The following is a 14,877-nucleotide window of genomic DNA, read 5'->3' as shown; positions in this document are numbered from 1 at the left end:
GATCACACAACTACGAGAAAGTAGTATCGGTCTGGCTTCACAATCCCAATGAAGTCTTCAAGTCGTTAACCTATAGGGTCTCGGTAGAAACCTAAGGTTAAAGGAGAATCGACTCTAGCTAATACAACTAGTATCACACAGGAGGTGTGGGGATTAGGTTTCCCAGTTGCTAGAGTTCTCCCTTATATAGTCTTTCAAATCAGGGTTTGCAATCAATGTTAGCTTAGTAACAAAGCATTCAATATTCACCGTTAGATGAAAACCTGATTAGATTCAAGCTAATATCTTTCAACCGTTAGATCGAAACTTAGCTTGTTAGACACAAATGAAATGCAGGTTTATCTAGGTTTGTGTAACCGTACCCAAACATGTACATCTAGTTGGTTCAACAATAGTTAACCAAATGGTTAGCCATATGAGCACTTTCATATCAACCATATTCTTCTTTACCACAACTAGTTCAAATGACTCAAATGAATGATAGGCTCAGAAACCTACAATAAATATACTGCAAGTGCACATTGTCTAATTAGTAGAACAATGACAAGTACAGGTCGTTCCCACGAGGAGTGTGAAATACCACTACTAATTAATATCAATAATCAACTAATCAAATTCAATATTTTAGAAATTCGGGACAAAATGAAATAATGAATAATCTTAACAACAAAGAAAATGGGAATGGATTATTAGGGTTTTCGAGTTCCACCAATTGAATCATATAAATCTCTACTAATCTCTATTTATTACTCAAGACAAATTTCGAAATCAATCTCATATCTCGGAAGATGGTATGTTAAAGTTTAAAATATAGTTTCTTCGTTGTAACTTCCTTCGCTTCATGGGTAGTGATTCTAAAGCATTACCTATCAATCCTAAAGCATATCACGTCAAAGAAATTAACCCAAGCACCAAATATCAATCGAAAATCATAAATAATCAAGAAAACCACATAAACAATTAATCACCAAGCTATATGCAAAAAAATTACTAGTCAATGAATTATTATTAGAGATATCATCGTAGTGCTTAAACAATTAATTGGCTTCCATCTAACACCCAAACAAACGATTTAACAAACCACGGAGAAAAGAAAATCAAAACGGCAAACCCTTGTTTCCTCCACTTCACGGCTCTGCAGCCGCCTCCGGCTTCCTCCTTTTCATCTCGACCAGAGTATATATATGTAGGTATTGACGAGAAGTCCAATTTGCACCGATACAACAATTGTCCAAAAGCCCAATCCAACACAGCAACTATCGAAGCCCAGTCGAACACCATGCCAAAATCAGACTCCTTCCAAACCCGACCACAACATCAATTTGTCTTCTCTGACTAGGGTTGTTCATGGTCGGTTTTGGTTCGGTTTCTAGCCAAACCAAAACCGAAATCAATACTATTGGTTTCTAAAAATCTAAACCAAACCAATCCATTAACCATTGGTTCGGTTTCCAAATGGTTCCAGTTGGTTTCGGTTTGTCCCAGTGGTTTTTGGTTAACCAATAATTATGTAAAACCAAAAAAAAAAACACAAATTTACAGATATAAAAATCATAGTTGCCGATAGTACTGGTTTACAGAAATTTACAGACAAAAAAAAAATAAAAAAATAAATCAAGAATAGTGAAAACTTACTCCAATTCTAGAGATCAAAAGAAGATATATAATATATTTTAATTTAGTTATTGACAAATAAAAAAGAAGGAAGACGGGAAAAAAAAGTTGAGTAGCAGCGGCTGTAGTTGGCGGTGGAGAAGGGAGGCGACTTAGAGAAGGAGAAAGAGAAAGAGGGACAATATCATAATGATATATTAGATTTAGGGTTTCTATTTATCCTCTAAATCAATGGGTAGAATCTAATACTTGTAAATCAACGGTAGAAATTAAGTTTAAAAATTAATCGGTTTTCCAATGGTTTTTGGTTCGGTTTTAGAGGTCAAACCAAACCAAAACCAACACTATCGATTTTCCACTTTCTACACCGTAACCAATCCATTAGGAAATGGTTCGGTTTGGTTTCTTTCTAATTGGTCTGGTTTGGTCCGGTTCCAACGGAAAACCGAAACCATGTTCAACCCTATCTCTGACCTTCTAAATACCGGCCACCAGAATTCAGTATCAACTTCTCTTTTTGTCATCAATTTCAGAACTCTTGATCTGTCTTCATTTACATCTCCATTCGACAGCAACTGCTTGGATGAAGTGACACCTCCCACTACAACACATGCATCTCCAGTACTTCAGCTCACATCCGAGTGCAACCAATTTCTGTCCGTCCAGTTGCAGCATCACATTCTCCACCAAGTCGACAGCTCGTGCAACTTCCCCAAATCAGCTAACAAAGGGAACCTTTTCTTTTCCTCTATCAACCCTTTTCACGAACAGTTTGTAGGCAGTTTCAGGTGCCTGAGCAGCTCCCTTTCTCGCTGATTTTTGGCTCCCTCTATAGATTTGTTTCACCTGCAAACACGACATCCATCCACAGCACACATTCATAGTCATTTATAACCTCTAATCAACACCGGAACCTCATCCGTCTATCACCACAAACCAGCGACAAAGTGAGTACTCAGTGCTGTTTTCTCGGCACCAAATTCAGTTTACAACCAACCCATATACCATTCTCCATCTCGCTGAAATCATCGACTGCAAATTCGACTCCATCTCTCATTCATGGCTAGAAAAAGCTCACACAAATCTTTTCTCTGCACTTCGCAACACCCAACTGTTCTCATGTCTTCTAGCACCATGGCATGATTTCTCAAAGACAGACAACATGAGACCCTATTGCAGGCCATGTAATAATTAACTTCATCTTCATATTTCGGTTTCAAGAGCTGATGCTTCTGATCTCGGAAGTACAACTCCATCTCCATTTCCATTTTGTCCGGCTAAGTCTCGGCCACAGCTCATTCCTCCGATTGCTGCAATAACTCGTCCAAGGTCAGACCACAGCAAACCATGTAAAAACCCCCACAATTCAACGCCGAGAACCAGTGGTGGAGCCAGCTTTTAAGTTTAAGGGGTGCTAAAAAAGTTTTTGACAAACTAGGTAGACTAAACCTAAAAAATCAGAGACTGAATCCTAAAAACTAGAGGACTAGACCTAAAAATATATGAAAATTAAGGGTTGATTATGAATTTTAGAAATTTTACGGAGGCTAGAGCCAGGTTAGTCAACCCTCAGCTCCGCCACCGGTTCTTCTTCCCTATTTTATCAGTAGAAATCCTCATCACATCCATTTACCATTTGTATTCTCCAGGTTCTTTATCTTGAAATGATAAGAAGAGAACTAAATGTACTCCCTGCACACATACTCCACCGATTCAAGTGTCACTCAAATGGGTTGAAGAGTAATAACCCTTAGGTGCACAGTACTGTAATGGTTCACACGTATTTGCACTTCTGTTTCACTTTACTGGCGATCGATAGTAACATGCAGTGAAATGAATATTCATCTTCACCATCTTTGGTGCAGTGAATTCAAGCAATAATGAACTTTGCGGTGAAAATCTCCTATTTTAGTTATTATTCTTCCCGGATCAAATTCACTTGTACTTTCTACAAAAGCACTAAAATAATATTGCTAGCCGAAATAATGAGTCCTAGCTAATATAAGTATGGGTATAAAAAGTAGTACTTAAGTGCTTATCAACACCCCCACACTTATATTTTGCTAGTCCTCGAGCAAAACAAAGAATTGACCCGCTACACAGCTGGTCATATATAAGAGAGAATTAGACCCGCTACACAGCTGGTCATAAAATGAAAATTTGAAATACCATACCAAGACCCGCTACACAGCTGGTCATAGAGAATACCATACAAAAGACCCGCTACACAACTAGTCATAACCCTAAAAATCATAATGATAATATTTTTTTAAGACCCGCTACACAGCTGATCATTTTTTTTTGACCCTAACGAAGGTGCCACTCCCCCACACTTAAACATTACATTGTCCTCAATGTAATTGAGTCATCCAACGTAGAAATTAAGGTGAGAAATTTTAAAATACGATAAAAATAAAAGATAAAGTGCAGGAACAAATCTGATGGGTTGACTCCCACGAAGCAAAAGGTATTTGTTTCCCTCTTTCCAGTACCACGTAATCTCAAACAATGTGAGGTGAGGTTGGTACCCCAAAGTACGCTGCAAATCATATATGTAGAGTTTGAAAAGTTGGGGATCAACCCAACTAATCAGTTTTGCTGAAAAGATAATCCTGCAGTAATGATGATTAGTACCCAGAGAGAAAAATCCCAACAACTAAACCGGTCGAGTTGAGCTCTGCAACTCGGGCGACTAACTCAGTTAAATTTTTTCTTCGTTGTTCTTCGTTTTTCGTGTTGGTATTCATTAGTTCAGGTTATCTCGTTTCAATTTCTCATTATTATAGTGTTCTTACATGATGTTTAGTCATTAATCTCAGGTGTTTTATGGATTCCCTCCCTAAATCCACCATTTTGAGTCTTTCAAATCAGATATGTTAGGTTTCAATAAAGAAAATAATTCTCAGGTTATTCCGTCGATTGAATTACCTGATGACTTATTTGAAGAAAGTATAAATCCATGGAAGTTTTCTCTTATTGGTAGATTGAATTTACAGCAAATCAAATCTTTGGATGCTTCGATTTCAGTGGAAGCTAATTGGGAATTGCAAACTTATTCCATTAGGTAGAGGTTTTTTTACAATTAAGCTTGATAATGAGGTCGATAGACAGTACATCAAAGAGGGTAAATGGGAGGTGTTGGATCAAATTATTCAAATTCGAAAGTGGATCTCTAATTTTCGTCCTGAAAGTCAGAAAACTTCAAGAGCCATGGTATGGGTGAGGTTTCCAGGATTAGGTCTTGAATTCTGGAATGAGAAGATTTTGTTTAAGATTTGCAAAGAAATAGGTACACCAATCAAACTAGATGAAGCTACAGCTAAATGTGAAGTTGGTTATTATGCTAATGTGTTGGTTGATATTTATTTTGCTAATTCTATACCAAATAAGATTTGGATTGGCACTAAACATGGTGGTTTTTTTCAAAGTATTTCCATTCCAGTTTGTCCTAAATTCTGCTCCACTTGCAAGATTGTTGGTCACTTCATCACTGAATGCAGGGTAGAAAAGAACAAAGCTCCAAATGCTAATAAAGGAAATACCCAGAACAAGGCTGCCTCAACTCCTAAACAACATTATGTTCCAAAGAAGATTAATTCTCAGCCTCCTTTTGATATATGTGACAGATTAGAGGTTGATGGGTTTGAGGAGAGTAGTACATCTGGAAAAACTGATGACCTTCCTAATGTGGATTCAGTTGTTTCCAATATTGTCACTCCTATCAATTTACATTCAGTCAGCAATTCAGTAAACATAGTGAATGGTAGATTTGAAGTTCTTAATGACATGGAACATAAAGAGGATGATGTTATCAGTGTAGATGAGGAGATCTTAACAGAAATGGATCCTCAGAAGCTTATCCAAATGTCAGAAGTTACTGAACTGGAGAAAAGTGTTATACATTTTGTGAATGTTGAATCTGGTAAGGTTACTCCTGAGCCAGTACCTTTTACCACTTGGTCTAAGGTATCTACTTCATCAGACAATAAGAAAACAGACATTGAAGTTGGTAAGTCTAGTCAAACTACAAAAGTTACTTCAACTAATAAGGCTCAAGCAGCAACTAAGTAGAACTTTAGAAGAAATGTGGGTAAAGGGGGCACAAAACCCCCTCAATCCGAACAATGAAAGTCATATTTTGGAACTTAAGGGGTCTTAGGAGAGCTAGGGCCCAACAAAAGTTACATAATATAGTTAATCAATTTCAGCCAACACTTTTATGGATTGAAGAACCTAAAATAAAATGTTCCCCTTCTTTTTGTAGTAGATTAAATCTTCATGGTATGCAGTCTATGGTTATACATAATGCTTCATCAACTCATAAAAGTAATATATGATTATTTTGAAGTAATTCAATAGTAACCCCTTCAGTTGTTTCAATTTCAAGTCAAATGATCACAGTAGCAGTGGGAGATGTTCTTGTTTCTGGTGTGCATGCTAATGTTAATATGGTTCAGAGAAGGTTTCTTTGGTCAGAGATGCAGCTGATTAGTGATCTCAAGAAGCCATGGCTAGTCATTGGTGACTTTAATGAAATTCTTTCATTAGAAGACAAAGTAGGTGGTAGAAGTCCCTCAATAAGATCAATGTTAGATTGTAGTGAATGTTTAAATGATTGTGATCTTATACAGGCTCCAAAGGTTGGTTTAGATTTCACTTGGTCAAACTGTCAATATGGAAAAAAAAAGAATATTGTGCAATCTTGACAGAGCAGTGTTCAATATGGAATGGTTGAATTTATATGGTGATTGGGGTTACAAAGTAGGTGCTAGGATAGCTTCAGATCACTCCCCCTTAATGGGTGGTTGTGTAAATATTCCTAAGTCTCCTAACATTCCACTGAGATTTCAGAAAATGTGGTTAGAACATCCTGGTTTCATGAAAGTGGTTGAAGATTGCTGAGATGAAACAGTTAATGGTGATCTTGCTTTTATACTTTTGTCCAAATTAAAGAAATTAAAAGGAATTTTGAAAGAATGGAATTGGAGCACTTTTGACAATGTTCAAGTCAAGATCAAAGAAGCAGAAAAGTTAGTTCAAGAAAAAATGGAAATATCTGATAATAATCCTCAAGATGAACAAGCTTTAGCTGATTTGGTTTTGGCTCAGAATGATCTAAATTCTAAGGAAGTTCAGCATTGTATTATGTTGAAACAAAAATCAAGAGTTAAATGGGTTGCTGAGGGATCTGCAAACACCAACTTCTTTCACACTAATATGAAGATTAGACAATCTAAAAACATGATCTGTGAAATTGAATATAATGATGGTAATATGGTTGCTGATCAAGGAAGAATTGCAGATATATTAGTTAAGTTCTTTCATCAAAAATTTCAGCTTCAGGATGTATCCATAAATGACTCATTATTGGATGTCATTCCTAATTTAGTAACTGCAGAAGATCAACAAATGTTAGAAGTTGTTCCTGAATTGGAGGAGATTAAAACTGTTGTTTTCAGTATGAATGCAGATGGTGCACCTGGATGATAGGCACATTTTTGTGTCTTATATAATCTCAATCGTATATATTATTAGTGCTCGATTTTATATTTATTATGGCTTTTTATGTCCCTGTAGGTATTTTTGGAGAAATAAGCTTTTGCGGCGAAATTGACTCAAAAGGTGGTTTTTGCGCTCGTGGGAGAAAATGACTATACGGACCCTCGATTTTGGATAAGGGGTAACCTAATTACTAAGGGGTGACCTATTTCCAGGCAGCTGCTAAAGGGACATCGGAACTGGATAGGGGGAATTCCTTCTTCACGTTTCAAATAGAAAATTGGAGGGAAAAATGAGTTCACGCCTGGCAAATTTGGACTCGATTTTTGGAGCTGTTTCAGGGAGATTCAACACTGGAAATAAATTGGGCTGGACTTGATAGAGCAAAGCAGGTTTAATACATGCGTTTTTATCGATCTAATTGGGCTGGAATGGCCGGAAAAAGGAAACAGAGCAAATAAGGAAACACGGCTTCATGGGTTCAAAATCTGTTATTCAAGGAGATTAAAGGCAAGTAAACTCTTTCCAAAGATACATATATATCTAAGGAAGAGTTTGAGATAAGTGGGAAAGCTCAGAAACGCGTAAAATAAATTTGGGAAGTGATTATTGCCGTGACTGCCAAGAAAGGAAAAAGGGAATTTTGATGCGATTTGGGAAAGATTCAATGACTCTTTTGTGTATAAATAGGATGCTTAGGTCCCATAGAAGAAGAACAGAGAGGTTTGGGGTCGATAGGAGAGCTCAGGAGGCGAGAATCAGAGTTGCAGGAAGTTACGTCTCTGCTGCTGCTGCTGCCATTGAAGAGCACGAAGAACACGAAGAACAGACTTTGAAAGACAGTCGTTCTTCTACAGTGAAAAGGACTTACGCTTGACAGTCTTAAAACAACAGAAACAACACTTCAGTTTTATCGTTCTTTTCTGGACGCCTTCTGTGGGTCGCAGATTCACTAATTTTATTCTTTTCACTCTTTTAATCAACTTTTGGGCTATAAACATGTATTTTGAGCAAGTGATTAATATGAGGAGCTAAACCCCAACACTGGGATGACGGAGGAAGCCTTATTTCACGCATGTGGTAATTCTAATAATTCTTTTATGACTATTTGCATTGATTTTTAATCGATTTATGATTTTTATTGAATGGGTGTGATTTCGTTTGATGGTGTATGCTTGGTCTATGTATTTTTGATACATCATGCTTTTGATTTACAATCATTACTTTTCAAAAATCTACTTTTTGGCAAAGAATAAGAGTCCATATTTTTAATATTTGATCTATAATTGATTGGAATTATTATTTGAATCACATGAATGGAATTTGGTGGAATCCTGAGTCTCAGTATCTCTCGATATTCGTGACAACCTTGTGAATATATTTTTAGTATTTTTATTCTTAGTTCTTAAAACAAACCTTTACACAATCCGAGTTGAACGAACTTTACTACCACTTTCAAAAATACATCAATTTTTGGCGCTGCCGACGCGGACTTATATTTAGATTTGTTTTAGGTTTCTTTTTATTTTTATTATTTTTTGTTCTTTTTTACGCGTTTTGGTATTTTTCGATTCTTTTCAGATTTGGAGCGAAGCTACAAGGGAAGAAAAATTGTTATAAAAGGAAAGCATCGCCAAAGAAGGAAAGCAAAGAGGAATCCGAAAGGAGTGAAAAGAAGATTTTGTATATAGTTATTTTGTTTTATTTTTAGAAACTGTAAATAGGGTATTATTTTTGTAATTTTTCTTTTCCTTTTTGGGACATTTTTATTTTTGGACTTTTTGGACATTCTTGGACATTATTTTTAAACCCTAAGGAAGGGTCAAAATTAAATATCAACTGTTTGCAGGGAAGGACGACAGTGACGATACTGTCTCGGCCCCTCGGGTTCGTACACTGACATCGGAGTCGGTGGCCTGAGTCGACTTCAACGGTTCATCGCCTATCTGGTACGAGAGGTAAGACTCTATCCACCCACGAATCCCCTGTCAGTGGGTTTTATTTTGTGATAACTCACACCCCTGCAAAAGAATGTTGAATTGGTATCACAATAGCCAATACAACGAATATCCGACTGAGTTTCAAAATGGACGTTACAATTTTAACCATAGTGTGAATAGTGATTGGGAACATCAACCTTTTCAAGGTTACGGCTCATACCATGGTGAGCCCAATTACTATACACACACATACCGGTCATACGAGCAAGAAAATAAGGATTATTATAGTACTAGTTCCTCGTATTTGGACAATATAATGAAAATGTTGAAAACTAGTCCCTTTTATGATCCTTCTGAACCTGTTCTTCCTCTAGAAGAGTCTCTCAAACAATTAACTGAGAATACAAATAGGTTTGTGTTAGAAATGAATAAACAAAATGCACCCATGAGTGAACCTTCTATACACGATACCATAAGGAAGTCTTGTGAGTCGACTCAGAAAATGTTGTTAGAGGCCCAGAACAGAACTGCTCAAGATAGTCTTAATTTACAATATAGTGTTTCCAATAGTACCCTTGAAAATGAGGATAGTTATTTGCATAATCAAGATGCCGAGGTTAGAATTGGTAACACTACTTTTTTAGATGAGGTTCAACCATTTTCATGTTATTATGATGATTATGATGAGGATAGTGTTGATGAAGAATTTGAAATATAGGCATAGTGATCAGGAATTTGTTACTCCAGTTGAGCTTAATAATAATATTATTTCTAGTTCAAATCCAAATAATTTTAATATTATTCACCTATTCAAAAGGACGAGGATTTGATTAGAGATACCCCGTTTTAGACGATGTAGTATTTCCTTTGATTACGAAGCCAACGATGGTTTAGAGGAACGAGTTTTTTCTGAGAATATTGTTTTAGAGTCTAGCGATTTAGAAACATTAGTCTTAGACAAAGAAAGTGAACTCGTAGAGATGAGTGAGGATGAACCATACTTAGAAGAATCAATTGACCATTTTCAGGAATCTAATGACCTTGAAATTAGGGAAGTTGTGACTAGTCTTTCTAGAGACACTGAAAACTCTAAGTTTGGGGGTGATTATCATTCTCCATGTGCTTTAACTATTAGAAAGGTCCCTCACTTGGGACTTGACATATGTGCCTCAACCATTTTACAAGATTATCTTCATACACGTTTTCCTGAACCTAGTGATGTCCATAAGGAAGTTCAGTTGTTAGAAACCATCCTCTGGTTGATGAGGTTAGACCAGGCTATGATACTAGATCGACTTTGTTTTCCCACCAAAATTTTTCAACCAATGTGGGAATATAAATTTCAATGTGTCAATATTAGTTTTGAGACTAACCTAATTACTTTAGAATTAGAACGACATTTGCTTAAGATTGACCACCAGTCTCATGGTCGATTGTGTGAGTCAAAACTGATTGACTTTAAGGATCCACAATTATTCAGGTTATTATTATGTGCTTTTAAATTTTTACTTGAGTTTCTTCAGACTCTAATACCTGAACCGGATCTTAGCTTTGAGGAATTCCAACCCATGAAAATATTTTATTTGGACCCAGTTATAGAACCTGAACCTGAACCACAGCTAGATGTAGTTGTCTTAAACAGGAAACTAGACAAGGGTGTGCTTTATTTGTTTATTTTCTTGACAGGTTGCAGATTCCTTTTATTTGTGATAGCTCTATTTGGTTTTGATGACCCACAAAAATTTCGGCTATTACTGTATGATTCTATGAGGTGACTAATCCTTTCTTAGTCTGGTTGAAGACTTTAAACTTAGCACTTCTTGGGAGGTAACCCAATCTCATGCGACACGGTAATATCTTTCCTTATCTCTTTTGCTTAAAAATGGTAACAGTTTCTCCTTGTTCGTGCTTTTAATTTATCTTTAGAACATTGAGGACAGTGTTAGATTTAAGTTTGGGGGTAGGGGAGAAACTTTGTAGTTGCATTAATAAACTCCAGAGCCTAGAAATTTATGTTTATTAAGGATGGAACTAACTAATCTAAGTGGATGGAAGCATTTTGATCGTAGGAGTTGAGGAACCAATCTGATTAGATGGCAACATCTAGAAGAGTCTATTCATAAAAGCACAGAGCTCAGGTGTTAGAAATAACATGATAGTTTCACCATATCTCGTTGAGTCCTTTTCACTTCTATTTTTATTTTGTTTTTAAACTATGTTTCTCTAAGTGATAGGTGGGGCCCACGATTCAAGTTGTTACCAATGCTAGGGTGAATTAGAGTGATTGAGATACCAAAAAAAAAATGGTAGTTACCAAAAAGTTGAAAAAAAAAATAAAAAAATTGAGACCAGACCATTTGACCAAAAGGAATAAATTCAATAAAGTCGACCACTGGTACCCTTGTATATGCCAGTTGTGTTGACCTAGAGTTAGGTTATCGACCACTGGTTCCCTTGTATATGCCAGTGTGTTGATATTAGTCAGACTAGTATCTCAATCCATTAGGATAGGTTCATTTTTGCGGAGGCCTTCAGACAGATATGGGAAACGCCGTTCACTTAGTAAACATCAAAACCATCTATGTTTTTCTATATCCATCTCTTAATCTTTCCATGTGATTAGTCTGACTCCGAATATGATGTCCATTGTGCAACTATCTGAGTAGAGCTCTGTCACTTATATATGAATTTTAGTATGCTTGAGTGCAAACTCGTGTACATCAATTGGAATTTCGCATCAGGGTACTTCCTCCTGTAGTCAATAAGTATGCCAACCAAGGAGATTCTTTAGTGCCTTCCAAGGTTCTGCGTAGATAGGTAAGGTCTGGAGTAAAGGTTTTGTGGGTATATCTCTTGTAAGCCCTCCCGAGACTATAACTCGGCCACTAGGGCCACCTAGGGGTTTAAAGGCTTATTGCATACGCTAAATGCAATCGACGATGCCTGCGACAGTGAGTTAGGATTTTATTTTCTATTTGATTTGCTCGAGGACTAGCAAATAATAAGTTTGGGGGTATTTGATAGGCACATTTTTGTGTCTTATATAATCTCAATTGTATATATTATTAGTGCTCGATTTTATATTTATTATGGCTTTTTATGTCCCTGTAGGTATTTTTGGAGAAATAAGCTTTTGCGGCGAAATTGACTCAAAAAGTGGTTTTTGCGCTCGTGGGAGAAAATGACTATACAGACCCTCGATTTTGGATAAGGGGTAACCTAATTACTAAGGGGTGACCTATTTCCAGGCAACTGCTAAAGGGACACCGGAACTGGATAGGGGGAATTCCTTCTTCACGTTTCAAATTAGAAAATTGGCGGGAAAAAATGAGTTCACGCCTGGCAAATTTGGACTCGATTTTTGGAGCTGTTTCAGGGAGATTCAACACTGGAAATAAATTGGGCTGGACTTGATAGAGCAAAGCAGGTTTAATACATGCGTTTTTATCGATCTAATTGGGCTGGAATGGCCGGAAAAAGGAAACAGAGCAAATAAGGAAACACGGCTTCATGGGTTCAAAATCTGTTATTCAAGGAGATTAAAGGCAAGTAAACTCTTTCCAAAGATACATATAAATCTAAGGAAGAGTTTGAGATAAGTGGGAAAGCTCAGAAACGCGTAAAACAAATTTGGGAAGCGATTATTGCCGTGACTGCCAAGAAAGGAAAAGGGAATTTTGATGCGATTTGGGAAAGATTCAATGACTCTTTTGTGTATAAATAGGATTCTTAGGTCCCATAGAAGAAGAACGGAGAGGTTTGGGGTCGATAGGAGAGCTCAGGAGGCGAGAATAAGAGTTGCAGGAAGTTACGTCTCTGCTGCTGCTGCTGCCATTGAAGAGCACGAAGAACACGAAGAACAGACTTCGAAAGACAATCGTTCTTCTACAGTGAAAAGGACATACGCTTGGCAGTCTTAAAACAACAGAAACATCACTTCAGTTTTATCGTTCTTTTCTGGACGCCTTTTGTGGGTCGCAGATTCACTGATTTTATTCTTTTCACTCTTTTAATCAACTTTTGGGCTATAAACATGTATTTTGAGAAAGTGATTAATATGAGGAGCTAAACCCCAACACTGGGATGACGGAGGAAGCTCTATTTCACGCATGTGGTAATTCTAATAATTCTTTTATGACTATTTGCATTGATTTTTAATCGATTTATGATTTTTATTGAATGGGTGTGATTTCGTTTGATGGTGTATGCTTGGTCTATGTATTTTTGATACATCATGCTTTTGATTTACAATTATTACTTTTCAAAAATCTACTTTTTTCCAAAGAATAAGAGTCCATATTTTTAATATTTGATCTATAATTGATTGGAATTATTATTTGAATCACATGAATGGAATTTGGTGGAATCCTGAGTCTCAGTCTCTCTCGATATTCGTGACAACCTTGTGAATATATTTTTAGTATTTTTATTCTTAGTTCTTAAAACAAACCTTTACACAATCCGAGTTGAACGAACTTTACTACCACTTTCAAAACTATATCACTGGACCAGACAGCTTTTCAGGTATTTTCTATAAATCATGTTGGGGTATCATCCAAAAAGACCTAGTAAATGCCATTCATTATTGTTGGAGAAGAAAGTATATTCCCAGGGACATGAATTCCAATTTCTTAGTTCTACTTCCTAAAGTTCAAAGAGCAAAAAAACCAAATCAATTCAGGCCAATTGGCCTAAGTAATTTCAATTTCAAAATCTTCACCAAAATCATAGCTACAAGGATGAATGGTCTGATGAGAAAATTAGTGTCAACTCAGCAAGCAACATACATCAAAGGTAAAAGTATACATGAACAAGTAATGTTAGCCTCTGAACTTGTAAATGAGATGAAGCATCCAAGAAGGGGTGGGAATGTTGGGCTGAAGCTTGATATATCACAAGCTTATGATTCAGTAAATTGGGATTTTTTGTTTAAAGTACTTAAAAAATTTGGTTTCTCTGCAATTTGGTGTGAGTGGCTGATAACTTTATTTGCATCTGCTAAAATATCTGTGATGATAAATGGGGGTCCTCAGGGTTTTTTCTCAATGGAAAGGGGGTTAAAACAAGGTGATCCTTTATCTCCAATCCTTGTTGTTCTTATGGAAGATGTTTTAAGCAGAAATTTAACCAAATTGGTGGAGTTGAGGAAATTACAGCCAATGGTTATTAGAAAAGGAGTTTATCCTACTCATCTTTTCTTTGCTGATGATGTGTTCATCTTTAGCAATAGATCAAAACAAAGCTTAAAATCCATTATTAATCTCCTCAAGAATTATCAAGACAACTCTGGAAAAATTATTAATAACAGAAGAGCAAGTGTTTTGTTGATGGTTGTACTCCTTCAAGAAAATCCCAAATATCAAATTTAATGCAAATGGAGCTTACTTCATTTCCTGATAAATACTTAGGAATCATTTTAAAGCCAGGAAGAGTTAAATCTGCTACTGTTTGGCCAATGGTGGAATTGCTACAAGGTTATTTAGCTGCTTGGAAAGGTAAAACACTTTCTTTTCATGATAGATTGCTTCTCATTAAATATGTCCTGTGTAGTGTGCCAATTTATAATATGGCAGTATACAAATGGCCAAGTTCAGTAATTAAAATATGTGAAAGAATAATAAGGAACTTCTTATGGACTGGAGATAGTGAGTGTAGAAAGTATGAAATTTTGGGTTGGAGCAAGGTGTGTGCTCCATTTACTGAAGGAGGTTTGGGTATTAGAAGAATGAAAATTATCAATAAAGCTCTTTTAATGAAACTGATGTGGAGATTTAAAATTTCAAAAAGTGATTGTTCAAAATTCTTTGCTGCCAAGTACAAAGAT

At 36.3% G+C, this 14,877-nt stretch overlaps 1 protein-coding gene across 1 annotated transcript; it reads left to right on the top strand.

The window, feature by feature from the left end:
- Nucleotides 1-4,626: 4,626 nt before the first annotated feature.
- Nucleotides 4,627-5,685, top strand: LOC113352367. The gene has a single exon (XM_026596194.1). It carries the CDS (start codon nucleotides 4,627-4,629, stop codon nucleotides 5,683-5,685), a length of 1,059 nt encoding a protein of 352 aa, XP_026451979.1.
- Nucleotides 5,686-14,877: the final 9,192 nt, after the last annotated feature.

Source organism: Papaver somniferum, chromosome 1 (genome assembly GCF_003573695.1).
Source record: "Papaver somniferum cultivar HN1 chromosome 1, ASM357369v1, whole genome shotgun sequence".
In the NCBI taxonomy this organism is placed as follows: Eukaryota; Viridiplantae; Streptophyta; class Magnoliopsida; order Ranunculales; family Papaveraceae; genus Papaver; species Papaver somniferum.
Note: the sequence above shows the minus strand (reverse complement) of the source record. Positions and strands in the feature narration are given on the sequence as shown.

Bases quoted from the DNA above. Each gene is read 5' to 3' on its own strand.
- LOC113352367 (XM_026596194.1), top strand. From the start codon at position 4,627: ATGCTTCGATTTCAGTGGAAGCTAATTGGGAATTGCAAACTTATTCCA.